The 14,003-nt window shown below is 32.7% G+C and overlaps 1 protein-coding gene across 1 annotated transcript in view; it reads left to right on the forward strand.

The window, feature by feature from the left end:
- Positions 1–14,003, forward strand: part of LOC106475552 — a gene marked incomplete at its 5' end in the record, with an annotated part of 27,122 nt that overhangs the window by 9,705 nt on the left and 3,414 nt on the right. The window contains 9 exons of the mRNA XM_013936231.1: positions 271–462; positions 1,439–1,561; positions 2,595–2,684; positions 4,899–5,013; positions 5,158–5,314; positions 6,848–6,912; positions 8,396–8,533; positions 10,971–11,119; positions 13,429–13,541. Coding sequence (XP_013791685.1) covers positions 271–462; positions 1,439–1,561; positions 2,595–2,684; positions 4,899–5,013; positions 5,158–5,314; positions 6,848–6,912; positions 8,396–8,533; positions 10,971–11,119; positions 13,429–13,541 — 1,142 coding nt within the window. The remainder of the gene's footprint in view (positions 1–270; positions 463–1,438; positions 1,562–2,594; positions 2,685–4,898; positions 5,014–5,157; positions 5,315–6,847; positions 6,913–8,395; positions 8,534–10,970; positions 11,120–13,428; positions 13,542–14,003) is intronic.

Raw genomic sequence — 14,003 nt, forward strand, 5'->3', positions numbered from 1 at the left:
GATAGCCCTCGTGTAGCTTTGCGCGAAATTCAAAAACAAACCATATTTTATTTTGTTATGCAGTAGTTAGACTAGTGGCTCGTCAATGTACAGTGTAAAGATGACTCGTGGAATCGCTTTTCTGTGAGATGGTAAATCAATGAAGTATAGATAAACTACCTTTTGTTCAATGATTACAAAATGAAATATTTAGTAGGCTAGTTCAGATCATCTTGTGAATGTTTAGCATAATAATTATCAGTGGTTCATTGTTTCCTCTTCTTACTCCAGCGAGAGCCTGTTCTCAAGCAAGAATTGAGCCGAGTGAGAAATCCAACTCGAGTGTACCACTGGCGAACGCAGATATGGTGTCCACAACAATGGCGAGTCAGGCGTGTATTTCAGGGAGTAGCTGAAGTTGTGCAGACAGCTATTAGCAGGACGTCATCATCTTTGGCTCATCCTCGTTCAGATCCAAATCAGGTAAAGAAAAACTTTTAAGAAATGATCAGTGTATTTTTACTTCAGTGACTTTGTGCCAAACGTTAAAATTTGCTGACTTGACTTAAGTAATGAGCAGTGTATTTTTACTGCAGTGACTTTGTGCCAAATGTTAAAATATGCTGACTTGACGTAAGTAATGAGCAGTGTATTTTTACTGCAGTGACATTGTGCCAAATGTTAAAATTTGTTGACTTGACTTAAGTAATGAGCAGTGTATTTTTACTGCAGTGAATTTGTGTCAAACATTAAAATTTGCTGACTTGAATTAAGTAATGAGCAGTGTATTTTTACTGCAGTGAATTTGGGTCAAACATTAAAATTTGCTGACTTGAATTAAGTAATGAGCAGTGTATTTTTACTGCAGTGACTTTGTGTCAAATGTTAAAATTTGCTGACTTGACTTAGGTAATGAGCAGTGTATTTTTACTGCAGTGACTTTGTGCCAAATGTTAAAATTTGCTGACTTGACTTAAGTAATGAGCAGTGTATTTTTACTGCAGTGACTTTATGTTGAAAGTTAAAATCTTTGTTTCGTCTGTATTGATTTGTTTTTGAAAGTTACTATCTGTGTTTCATTTAGAAAGGGCATGGGTTGTCTCTGTAGTAGGACTTTGGATTTTTTTAGCTGGTGACCTTGGTTCAAGTTTCATGCAATACCCCAAAAGTACGATTTTTTTAAGCTGTGAAAGAATTATAAGAATGATAGTCAATCCGTCAATGTAGGTGGTAGGGTGCAGATGACTGGCTGCCTTCCCTCTGGTTTTTAATTCAAAATTTGGAAACAAATATATTTCATTTGTAAATTTTCAGTCAAAAAATGAGATCATTATTTTTTTATTGTATTTACTGCCAAAAAAATTCTGACCTTCAAAAATAGTAAAGCATTACTATAAAGTATTGTACTAATCACAGCATATTTTACTTGAACTTGTTTTAATTATTCTTATGTGAACAGCCTGTTTACCTAGTGGAGAAACAGCGTACGCGAACCACAACAACCAGGTGGCCCTTCTGGCGATGGGTGAACTATTTCTTCCGCACATGGTCCTGGACTTGGAATGCCATGTTCCTTTTTGGAGTATGTTTTGTGTACTGATTTTGTTCATTTCAATTTTTATTATCGAGCTTGATTTTTCTTTAAATTATGAATGTACATTACAGCATATATGTCTTTTTTTTTATTATTATTATTATTCGTAAAATGGATTACATCGTTTACTAGAATGTAAGCTGCTTACAGTTGCTACAAGCATTCCCAGTAGAATCAATAATAATAACAAAATTAGGATTATAGGAAGTACTTTTAATGTTGTTTATTTTTCAAAACTGTCTAAACAAAAGTTTGGAAATTTCCATTATAATAAAATTATAGAAACACTAAAATAAAACGATTTTTTTTTTCAAGAAATACTAAAACTTTGCACAAGATTCATGCGATTTAGCTCAGTATTTCCAGGAAATAACAGGAGGATATTAGTGACACTTCTCACGTCAAGAAAGGATTAAACAAATCTGTATGAAAATATACATTCTTTAATGATGGTTAGGTCAGTTTGAGATTATATGTATTTTATTAGAAGTATAATTAGATTAGAAAGTTTAATGATTATGTATTGGTTGACAAACCATTGTTGGTACTTGCTTTAAATTACACTAAAGTGTTGATGTGTATAGTATATCTGTTAATTAAAGATGCTTTACCCGGAAATATGTGAAATATACTGTTCATAATAATCTCTTTTTTTTTTGTAGTATTCTTGGCAACGTGAAAATTTGCATGATGAAATTTAAATATAGCATGTTTTTTTTCTTTAAAAACAGAAAATCTGGACTTTTATTTTTACTTCTGAAAAACAGTTAATTTTGTAACAAAGTTATGGACACACAAGCAATTTGGAGCCTAAATAATAGAATGTGAGGGAACCCCTGTAGTAGATAGTATGGTTAATTATGGTGTTGGGTGTATTCATATATAATATATAGATCCTCTAATACATTCTAAGTTTCTATAATATTCATATAAAATACCTTAAGAAGACTAACATGTATTAATTCATGAATGTGATCCTTAAGATTCTTTTAGTTTATTAATGTAATGTTTTTGTTTTCAGATTGTTGTACCTTGGTGTAGTCCAGTTAGTCTGAGAGCACTCTGTTCCATCAAGCCATTTATGCCTGATCTTGAGCTGAATCAATGTGATGTATGTATCAGAAGCCAATTGCAACTGTTTTTTTCATGATTACTAAAACAGAGTTTATGTATTGTTTACATTGCAGTGCTCTTGTGAGGATCCTGACAGACATTTTGAAAAACAAAACAATAATATAACAAGCATTACCTTTGAACCCTCGCACACATTACAACAATTTCTGGGTAGATCTGTGATGTGTGAACACAATTTGGTCTAGTTCAACTGTTCCAGTATATCGTATGAGAGAGGCCAAACACGTGTTATGGTTTATCACTTGCCCAGTTTCATGAACGTTGTGTTGATTTTCTATGTAATCTTTACAATGACAGTGAAAGGTTTGATGCGTCAGTTGATATGTTATCATATGCTTAATCAGTTTTCACCATATGTTTGAAGCAGGCATTCACGTCTTCTTCCAACTTCTTTTGATAACTGGTTGTGTTACCACACAGTTTAGGACAAAATTCCCACCTTATTCAAGGTATGATATGTGGGATGTCTGATAAGTCTAGAACCGTAGATGATTTGCAGCTTTTATTGAGTTACATGACTGATTATGGTGCTGTCAAAGCATGAAAAGGTTGAGTTAACCCTGATTTTAGAATCTACAAGTGTACATAAACTACACTACTTAGTTACGACCGTTATTGACATGTTTTTACAACGTGTTGATCAGTCTCTTTGTTTCTAGTGATAATTATTTAATTCATGATATTTGTTGAGAGATTAGATAAAATAATTCTGTTTTTTTATCTAAAGAATTGTTTGTTTAATGTCAGTCTGTTTACTTCTGTTTTGAGTTTTACACCTGAAATTCAGTGACTCGTTTGCTCAATGCATTTATCCTACGCTTTTTTCGTTTATAGTAATACTTATTGGATTATTTATGTGTATCATTAAAGGAGCTTTTATTATTCAAGTCAATGTGTATGAGTGTCTTCTTCAAACAATATTCTTAATATTATTATCATTTTTGTGAGTTTAAAAGACAATAAAACAGTACCTTTATTTTACTGTTTTGAAAATGGTGTATCTAATGATATATCTATTAAAGCTAAGTCAGATGTACCTTCTTTAGAGCGTGTGTAAATAAGACAGACATTTTGAAGCAAGCTGGGAACGATTAGCTACTGAAAACTGGTATTTTTTACTCAAAATGTCACACATGTTTGAAGTATTAAAAGACTGGGACATATTAGCAGCTGAAAACTAGCATTTCAGCAGTTTACCTACCACTAATTCAGCCCACAGTCATTATTTGATATGAACAATAAGTTAGTAGAAATGACTATTTTAATATTATTGTGATAGTTACCTTTGAGGGAGTTTGACTGTTGAAAATAGAGTTCTTTTCTAATTATTTTTATGCTTGATCCATTATTCTGTTTGTATGGAAAACTTAATTGTTTGTACAAAGCGTATGTTAAGCTCACTTCGTCACAGATTTAGTAAAGAAGCTAAATCTAGACCTCGTGCAAATTTCATATATTTGAATACACAAAACTGTATCTCATGGTTTTAAAATCTTAATAAATTAACAGAACTTCATTTAAAAGCATATATGTAAATGGTAATAGTGTACTAATGTGCATAGAACTGCATATAAACTGTATCATATAGCAAAAGATGAAATATCCAACAATTGGTTTCTGCATATTTTGTACTTAAACCTGGACCAACTTGAACTTAATGAAACCAACAGGATGATCAGTTGCTTATATAGAAAGTAACCGATACATGTATAGTTTATAAATACAGAAGTAATGTGTGTGTATTGATAGGCAAGTTGTTATTAAGAGGAATGTGGCCCATTTGAGTAAGACACGAACAGTTTTTTTTTTTTGTAAAAGTAATCCTTTGGTTGTGTAAATGTTGAAATATTAATTTCATGTACAATTATTACTAGCAATTAAAGTTTATAAGAAGAGATTATGATTTATGAACTTTATCTATTTGCAGTAATACCTCAGAAAAGTAATGGTTTCATGTCCATCTCTCTCTCTCTCTCTCTTAGTCTGTCTATTTATTTTGAAGGATATTTTGATGAAAAACAGGTGTAAATGCTGCTCCAGAGTATATAAATGTTAGGCTTAGTTTTATGTTGCAGTAATTAAGTTGTCAATATTTAGAACATGGGTTGTTCAATACCCTACCTTATTACAACCCTGGTTTGTGTTATTGTAAAACATCAGAATAACTGATTTATTTTATTTCATGGTTTAGGGTATTCTATATCCCAGAAAATCTTCACTGACTCAAACATTATGTTCAAGGCTTGTGATCCTTTGGAGACATATATCAAAATCTAGAACAGAGTTCGAGTCCAGGCCAGACACAGGTAAAATCCTAGAACTTCTATTTCCCTCTCTATCTCATGAACAAACCCACAAATCAACGTGTTATAATTAACATACAATATTTTGAAAGGACGTAAAGGATGCTTGCAAACATATAAAACCTCATCCATTTATGTTTTGTTAAGGTTTTATTGGCAAAGGATTTGGTCGTCACGTCAACAGGACATGGAACTATGTGATGAAAGGAGGCCTTGGAACTTTGTTAATAGTGTTAATCTTCCCATGCGTGTGCCTGCTGGTCTCGGGCGTGTCATTACTCATTGCCGTCAGTGCTCCAGTTTGGTAAGATTTGAAGATTTTTTTTTAAGTTATAACAATCACAAACCTACACTGTGCTCCAGTTTGGTGAGATATACGGTGATTGTTTCGGAAATTTTTATAACACACAGTTTTTTATGAGCTTAAAATTTAAAAGAATATTATTTTCATTTATTGGACTGACTGAGATTTCACATCAGACATGGAATGCTAACTGGCTGGTTTAAGTGTCAGATTGAACACACTTGTTTGTTTTTAGTAAACATTTACCCCTAAAATCAAATTTAGAACTACAGAACCTTAATTATTTATAACTTCTAATCATAGTGTTGCTATATAGTTAGGAACTACAAAGTTAATAAAACCAAACCTCTGACAAACTGATTTGAAGTTCATAATGTCCTAAACCAGTATATAATAAAAACTTTTAGTAATTAGAGTCCATTGAATTGTTAATTGGCTACCCTTGCTGTTCTTGGCTGTAAATCCAGAAAATATTTTACAAGATTTAGCCAACAAGATCTAGGTCAGTTGTAAATCCATATACCAAGCTGACAATCTGTAATAATAAAAGAGCTTGTGTGTGTTTGACCACCATAGCTCCAAGAGGAAAGAACCTTGAGACGTGAAACTTTGCAAGCATACTGAGGGTGTGCACCTGGGTATCATTTTTTAGATGTGACTGAAAAAAAAATGGCCAATTTTTGCCCCATAGTTTTGACCTTAAGCCCCATAATTATGCTTCCTGAAGGTATATAGAAAATCATCATATTTTTTTTCTAATTCTCACTGAATGAACAGTATATGGAGGTTTTCTGCCAAATATTCTTTTTGGTCAACATAGTCACTGGGAAGCAAAATATAAATCAGAGAATATTGTACAATTTGGAGAATGAAAAGAATTCAAATAAAAATGTAGGAGGAAAAAAGACAAATCTGTGAAGCTAAAACTATTCGCTTTTAAAAAGAGTTGAATTAAGTTTGGAAAATGGCAAAAAACAAATCAATTAAAGATTTGGTTCATTGGGGTAGCTATAGAAGTAATTAAGATAATGGAGGTTCTTGACTGGTGCATTGAGAACTCTGTGAATCATGAGGGGACCTTAGAATCCTGCAGCTAAGCATGGGTATTTTATGCTAGATCAAAATAATTTCCATAAATGTAAAAATAATATTATAGCTAAAATTAATCGAAACGCTGTAATCAAAAATGTTAATGAAGTTAACTTGAAAGAAAAGCGTATCAAAACACATAAAAAAATCAATTATTTGTTCCCAAAATTTTACTAATGCATAAAAACTGAGTATAAATTTTTATGTATTTGTAGTAATGCCTAATAAATTACAAAATACTTGGACAATACGGATTTGTTTTATGGTAATTTTTAATTTTCATATAGGAAACATTATATTAATTTGTTACAACACAAAATATTAAGTAAACTTATGGTTTAGATAGAAATGTCATAAAACAAAAAATTAAGCCAGTCAACAATAAACTTCAGTAAATAAACAGTTTGATCTATAAGATTAGGTAAAATAATGTTGTTATTTTAGGATGCCCGTTTCTACGTTGGTGTTCCACTTTTCCATGGTCCTGTTTTATGACTTTGATTCACCAGGTATGTTTGTAGTAACTTATTTTGTGTTTTGGGTTCAGTGCAGTGGAAGGTCATCATGTGTAAATTATTAGAAATCACATAATATTTATGTCTAGAAAACACTTATTAATTTGCAGTTTTCCTGCATCTTTTAATATATCATATTTATATAATAGAATATAAATCTATTAGAGATATCATAATCCTGAAATGGAATGTTAGGCCTCTAATTTTATTTATAATCAATGTTTTTCTTTTTCTTTTTTTTTTTGCTGTCAACTGTTGATGTCACTTAACCCTATTTTTTTTTGCTGTACTAATGATATTACTGCACTAAATATTTTTTTAAATTAAATAATGCACTAAAATTCAGAATAATAACATGTAAAAAGCACACAATATCGCACAATTTTTCTGACTAACCATGCGACTAGAGCCATTAAAAATTTAGCTAAGCTCGTCAATGTGTTTCCTGTGGAAATAAAATTTTAACTGGAAGTGAAATAGACAATTTTTCTGTACAGAAAAGAGTATAACATACTATGTCATTTAATAGATTAAAACCTTGGCTTTCTATTGGTTATAAATAATGTAGTATTAAACATCAGAGAGAACTATTGGCAATTTGTGAATGAGAGGATGTGACTGGAGGGCACGGGAAGTGGGGTCTGATTTTCTATCTTATGGCTCTGTAGCTAAATAAAATTGAAGGCTATAAAGATTATGCTTTGTTTGAATGATGACAGCACTATAATGTGTAATTTACCTTAATTTTCCTAATTTCCAGAGGGGTGGTAAGTAAATTAGAGAAGAGGGGATATCTACAGAACAAATGTCAATTCTCACACTAGAGGATTTTTTTTTCATATTGCCGTATAAAATTAACAACTAAAAACTTGTATAACATTAAAATTTGGATTATTAGCTACGATTTTATGCTATATAATTGATATAATATAAACAAAAAATAGTTTAATTAAATTTTGAATGTAACTCACTAAAAATCTCCTGATGTGCACAAAAATGATGCCCATTCTGGATGAGTTAAATTTTGGGGACAATTCTCTGAGGTGAGAAAAATGAAAACTTGATCAAAAGTGGGCTGAAATTATTGAGAGGACAGATTTTTGTTGCTCTCATTGGCTCAGTAGGAGGAGAGTCATCTTATTGATATCCGTGAACTGTTTTATCACCAGAGTAGAACAGTATCTTTGCACGTACATCACATGAATGTTCAATCTTATAAATACAGTGGCAGAAGTGTAAAATTTGAATTTGCAGTAAATTTATTATATTAAGTTATATTGTAATTTATTAGAAAGTTGTGGTTATTTTATTTGCATCTTAATCTTTTATAGTTCTGATAGTTGATGGATTTTTCTATATTGCTTAAAGTGTTAAATATTTATTGGATATTAATAAACTAAAAGATTTTTTTCATGATGTTAAACAAAACAAAAATTAGATGAAGTTGATCTCATAATTACTACATATTCTGTTACAGCTCCTACTCGTAATAAGCTGTTCTTGCTCCTGGAAGCCTTGGTCTGGAGGATAATTATACAGGGCCTCATTCAGCCAGTCATAGCACTTTTAATTGCTGCATTATTCTGTCCTGTTGGCTCATTACTAGTTCTTATTGGTGAGTAAGTTACATTAATCTGGGTAATAGTTTTATAATCAAGAGTTATAATTAATAGCTGTGTTAGTGGAACAGAAAGTTTTTTCAGATATAAATGAACTTTTAACTTTTGTAATACTTCACTATTACAGTCTGAGTAGAGCAAGTTTTCTATGAAAGTTTCGATTATTGTTTTCTAAAAAAAAACTATTTCAGTTTTTGGAATCATGATGATAATTAATTACTTGATTTTCTATAAAAAAAACAAAACAGAAATGTAATTATACAATTCAATTAAGGAAGAGCCAACAGAGTATTATGTTAAAACTATTTTGGAACCTCACCACTCGGTTACAGTTCATGTCATCACACATATTTCTGCTCTATCTAATGGCCAGCAGTTTTAAAATAATCTTGCAGTGTAGTTCTATTGCAAAAGATTCTATGATAGGTTGTAATGTTCAAAGAACACCACTCCTTCTTGAATGCCATACTTAATCCACCTAGTATACATGGACAATGCCTGTTACAACAGAAATTCATAGGTGCTACATCCAGCAACTTGACCAGTATGTCTTCCTAAAGAATAGCATGACTACCCATTTTGTTCTTTAGCTGCTTGAGGTATGTGATCATTGAACAGATACGTCATGGAAGCAGTTTGTGTACACGTGTCTTATGTTGCTTTTACAGGCAGAGATCCTTCTTGATTATGTTTCACACTGTTGCCTTGGTGACGTGGATGCTGTCAGGTTATCATAGTGATATTAGACATCCTGTATATGCAAGGAATATGTCTTAATAACGTTATCCAATCGTCTACATGGATATACCTTTGGTTATCATAGTGATATTAGACATCCTGTATATGCATGGAATATGTCTTAATAACGTTATCCAACCATCTACATGGATAGACCTTTGGTTATCATAGTGATATTAGACATCCTGTATATGCATGGAATATATCTTAATAATGTTATCTAACCATCTACATGGATAGACCTTTGGTTATCATAGTGATATTAGGCATCCTTTATATGCAAGGAATATATCTTAATAATGTTATCCAACAGTCTAGACGGATAGACCTTTGGTTATCATAGTGATATTAGACATCCTATATATGCATGGAATATATCTTAATAATGTTATCCAACCATCTACATGGATAGACCTTTGGTTATCATAGTGATATTAGACATCCTGTATATGCATGGAATATATCTTAATAATGTTATCTAACCATCTACATGGATAGACCTTTAGTTATCATAGTGATATTAGGCATCCTGTATATGCAAGGAATATGTCTTAATAATGTTATCCAACCGTCTAGATGGATTGACCTTTAGTTATCATAGTGATATTAGGCATCCTGTATATGCATGGAATATATCTTAATAATGTTATCCAACCGTCTAGATGGATAGACCTTTGGTTATCATAGTGATATTAGGCATCCTGTATATGCAAGGAATATATCTTAATAACATTATCCAATCGTGTACATGGATAGACCTTTGGTTATCATAGTGATATTAGGCATCCTGTATATGCATGGAATATATCTTAATAATGTTATCCAACCGTCTAGATGGATAGACCTTTAGTTATCATAGTGATATTAGGCATCCTATATATGCAAGGAATATATCTTAATAACATTATCCAATCGTGTACATGGATAGACCTTTGGTTATCATAGTGATATTAGGCATCCTGTATATGCATGGAATATATCTTAATAATGTTATCCAACAGTCTAGATGGATTGACCTTTAGTTATCATAGTGATATTAGGCATCCTATATATGCAAGGAATATATCTTAATAACGTTATCCAACTGTCTAGATGGATAGACCTTTTGCTTTTGATCATAATCTTCTCTTTCCCAGATCTTGAAAGGAGTGTATGAGAAGCTAATGAATGGTCATATATGTATCTTATATATAAGTATATGCGTGTATATCAATAAGATTCGCTTATGGTTATGAATAACAAACCACTGGAATATCACGGTTCTATTTTCTCTCGTTTATTAATTCCTTCAACTGGTTTTGTGACTTCAACTGTTATTCTTCAGGATATAATGTTACTGAGAATTTTATTGTTTTTTCTGTAAAACTGTTACTAAGACTCACAGAAAAAACAAAATTCTTTGTAAAAATTGTATTCTGGAAAATAATATTTAAAGTCACCAAACCAATTGAAGGAATTAATCAAGGAAAGAAAAATAAAATAGTCTGACATTCCAGTATTTCATTATATGGTTAAGTCAACATAAATATCATTGTGTGATACATGCAGGACATTGTGTGTGTAAAATAACATAAGTATTTACTTGAAGGAAATGTATTACTTTATTGTTACAGGAATACTTACTTGAATAAAATAACTAAGTATTAGTAAGAACTTTTGTTGTGGGAAAAACTAACTGATGTTTATACCTTTCAGTGGCCATGTTACGATGTTGCTGTAGACTGATCTGGGACTGGATCATTTTTCATCTTGTTATTAAAAAACGAGGGAGAGTGCCAGCATTGAGCAGCTGGTTAGTTCGTAGAGTGGAAGGACCAGGCTTATCCAATAACCATTATTTTAAGGTTAGTAAATCTCGTGTTGTCTTACCCTAACAATGTATAGATGTCACTGTAGGGTGGTCTGTATTCAGGCAGTAAAAACTGAAAATAGGAAGTTCATTTGGGGCAGATTGACCAGAAACTGAAGTAGACAAAATTTTCAGAAAATTGAAGAATGTTAAGGGGTTGCTCCTGGCCCTTGAACTTTACCCCTATGAATCACACATACAGACAGCTACTCAAACAAACAAAAAAACTGCACATGTAATTCAAGTCTCTCTAAAACATTCAAGGAAAAGGAAGAAAAAATTCATTACAAACAAATTTACTATGGAATATAAAAATGATTGGCCAGTATGCTCCCGTATTTGATGCTGAAACTCTGTGATGGTGCTCTTCTTTACATCAGGGAAGAAAACTGTGATGGTGCTCTTCTTTACATCAGGGAAGAAAACTGTGATGGTGCTCTCTTCTTTACATCAGGGAAGAAAACTGTGATGGTGCTCTCTTCTTTACATCAGGGAAGAAAACTGTGATGGTGCTCTCTTCTTTACATCAGGGAAGAAAACTGTGATGGTGCTCTCTTCTTTACATCAGGGAAGAAAACTGTGATGGTGCTCTTCTTTACATCAGGGAAGAAAACTGTGATGGTGCTCTTCTTTACATCAGGGAAGAATTTCGTCCTTTGATCCTTGACCACTAAAAGAAGGTACTGTTTTTCATCCTCACTGTGGTGTGAAGCCATCTTTATTTTTCCATGAGGGCCATGCTGCAATCTACGGTTATATTGATGACTTGGAGCTGCTCACATGTTTCTTTGTCTTGTTTCCATTGGAGAGGAAGGAGTCCAATTTGATGCCCATGATTTCCAAAAGCTAGAGGCATCAGGGTTTCTGCCTTTGCCTCCAAATCTTTTCCTTTGACTGTTGCTCTGTTCTGCTGATACCCATACCCATGGTTCTCGAGACTTTGTACTATGTGGCGCTTGGTCTCTACGGATATTTTGTTGTCAAAGCAAAGAAAACAATGGTCAAATTCCTCAAACAAATACAGGAGGTGGCAACTGAACTTCTTCAGTGTAGTGTTGGCCACCTGTGTATCTGAGATCTTGTAAGCATGAAGAGCCAGGATGAGCTGCATGTCATTCCTTGGAGCAGACAATGGGAGGCTGACATTGTACCATATTTTGATGTAAGTGGTAGACACAAATATGCAAATTCTTCACATTGCTAGCTTCTCTTTGACCATGAGGTTAAACTGATGATGAGATCACAGATGGCCAATACCATTGCTCCTGAGCCATCAACTGAACTCTTTGAAGTGACATCTCTTCTAGAAAAACCATCACTAACTCTAGTATTTCCCTATAGTCATCTCTGGGTTGCTGAGTCTGGAGTATCTCTTCAGTGAATGAAAAACTTTAATCACAGATGTCCGAAATAGCAGAAGTTGTAGCTTTGTTGTCCATCGCAGTCTGATCTGGAACCTTTTCTTGTTCAGGAATTCCACTTTTACTGAAAGCACTCGAAGAGTAAGATGTCTGGCCCAGCTAATGTTCCCATTCAAGTTTTGGAGACTGCCTCCAGTATCAGCTTGAGGATGTAATGCTTGTAGGCGAAGTGGGGCAAGCTTTTCTCCAACTTTTTCTCAAGAAGGACTGGGGCCCTATTCATGTTCCCAGTGTTCGATTTAGTGGCATCGAAACACACAGCTCAGACCTTAACTGCAATTTTTCAGGCTGGGACTGCCTTTTCCACGTATAATAAAACATAAAATTTTTAACATATTTTGCTAAAAATTGGTCCAAATTAATTTTTCATTAATCCTCACAAATCCCAGGGGTCCCCACTAAAAATTCAGAAGTTTGAAGATAAGGGCCACCCTTAGATCTGCTGCCATATTCAGGGAAGTCCAGAGGAGGATTATTTTCTGTGGCCAGGATTCAATCCTTGGTCTTGATGAAAGTTGGGTGTGTTATCCAGTCTTGTATTTAGTTTTGAAAAAAAATAGTTGGTAATCAACAGTTAAACTTATAAGATTGTATAGGCTACTAATCAAAACAGTAACTGATATGCAGTTACCACAATCTTTCTGTAATTAATTAATTTATAGATGTGTGTGTGTCCAGACAATGTGAAGACTAAGAAACTTGCAAATAGATGTCATGTGTTAGGCTAAAGCATTCTAAAGTATTTTTAATGAAATAGGCTTAAATACAGTATAACATTGTGCTGTACTTAGTATGAAAATCATATTATGTTTAACATTATTTGTTATATTGAACTTTATTTTCTGTCAATAGGAGTCTCTGTTGATTGTTTGTTTCCCTTTAGATACTTCCTGAACAAGCCCTGGCTGCTTTTGAAGCTAAGCTAGAGGTAGAAGAACTGGGTGCTTTCAGAGAAGAAGTAGAGAGAACTATTGTTCAACCTCAACAGGCCTACAGGTAATTAAAACAGATGTTGTGTAACATGTTTACAGTAAACATGTTACACAACATCTGTTTAAACAATACATACTATTATTCAGTAAGAACAAGTTTAAACAATACATACTATTATTCAGTAAGAACAATAAGATGTTGTGTAACATGTTTACTTGTTCTTACTGAATAATAGTATGTATTGTTTAAACAGATGTTGTGTAACATGTTTACCTTGTTCTTACTGAATAATAGTATGTATTGTTTAAACAGATGTTGTGTAACATGTTTACATTGTTCTTACTGAATAATAGTATATATTGTTTAAACAGATGTTGTGTAACATGTTTACATTGTTCTTACTGAATAATAGTATATATTGTTTAAACAAATGTTGTGTAACATGTTTACCTTGTTCTTACTGAATAATAGTATATATTGTTTAAACAGATGTTGTGTAACATGTTTACCTTGTTCTTACTGAAT

Source organism: Limulus polyphemus, unplaced genomic scaffold (assembly GCF_000517525.1).
Source record: "Limulus polyphemus unplaced genomic scaffold, Limulus_polyphemus-2.1.2 Scaffold8792, whole genome shotgun sequence".
Classification (NCBI taxonomy): Eukaryota; Metazoa; Arthropoda; class Merostomata; order Xiphosura; family Limulidae; genus Limulus; species Limulus polyphemus.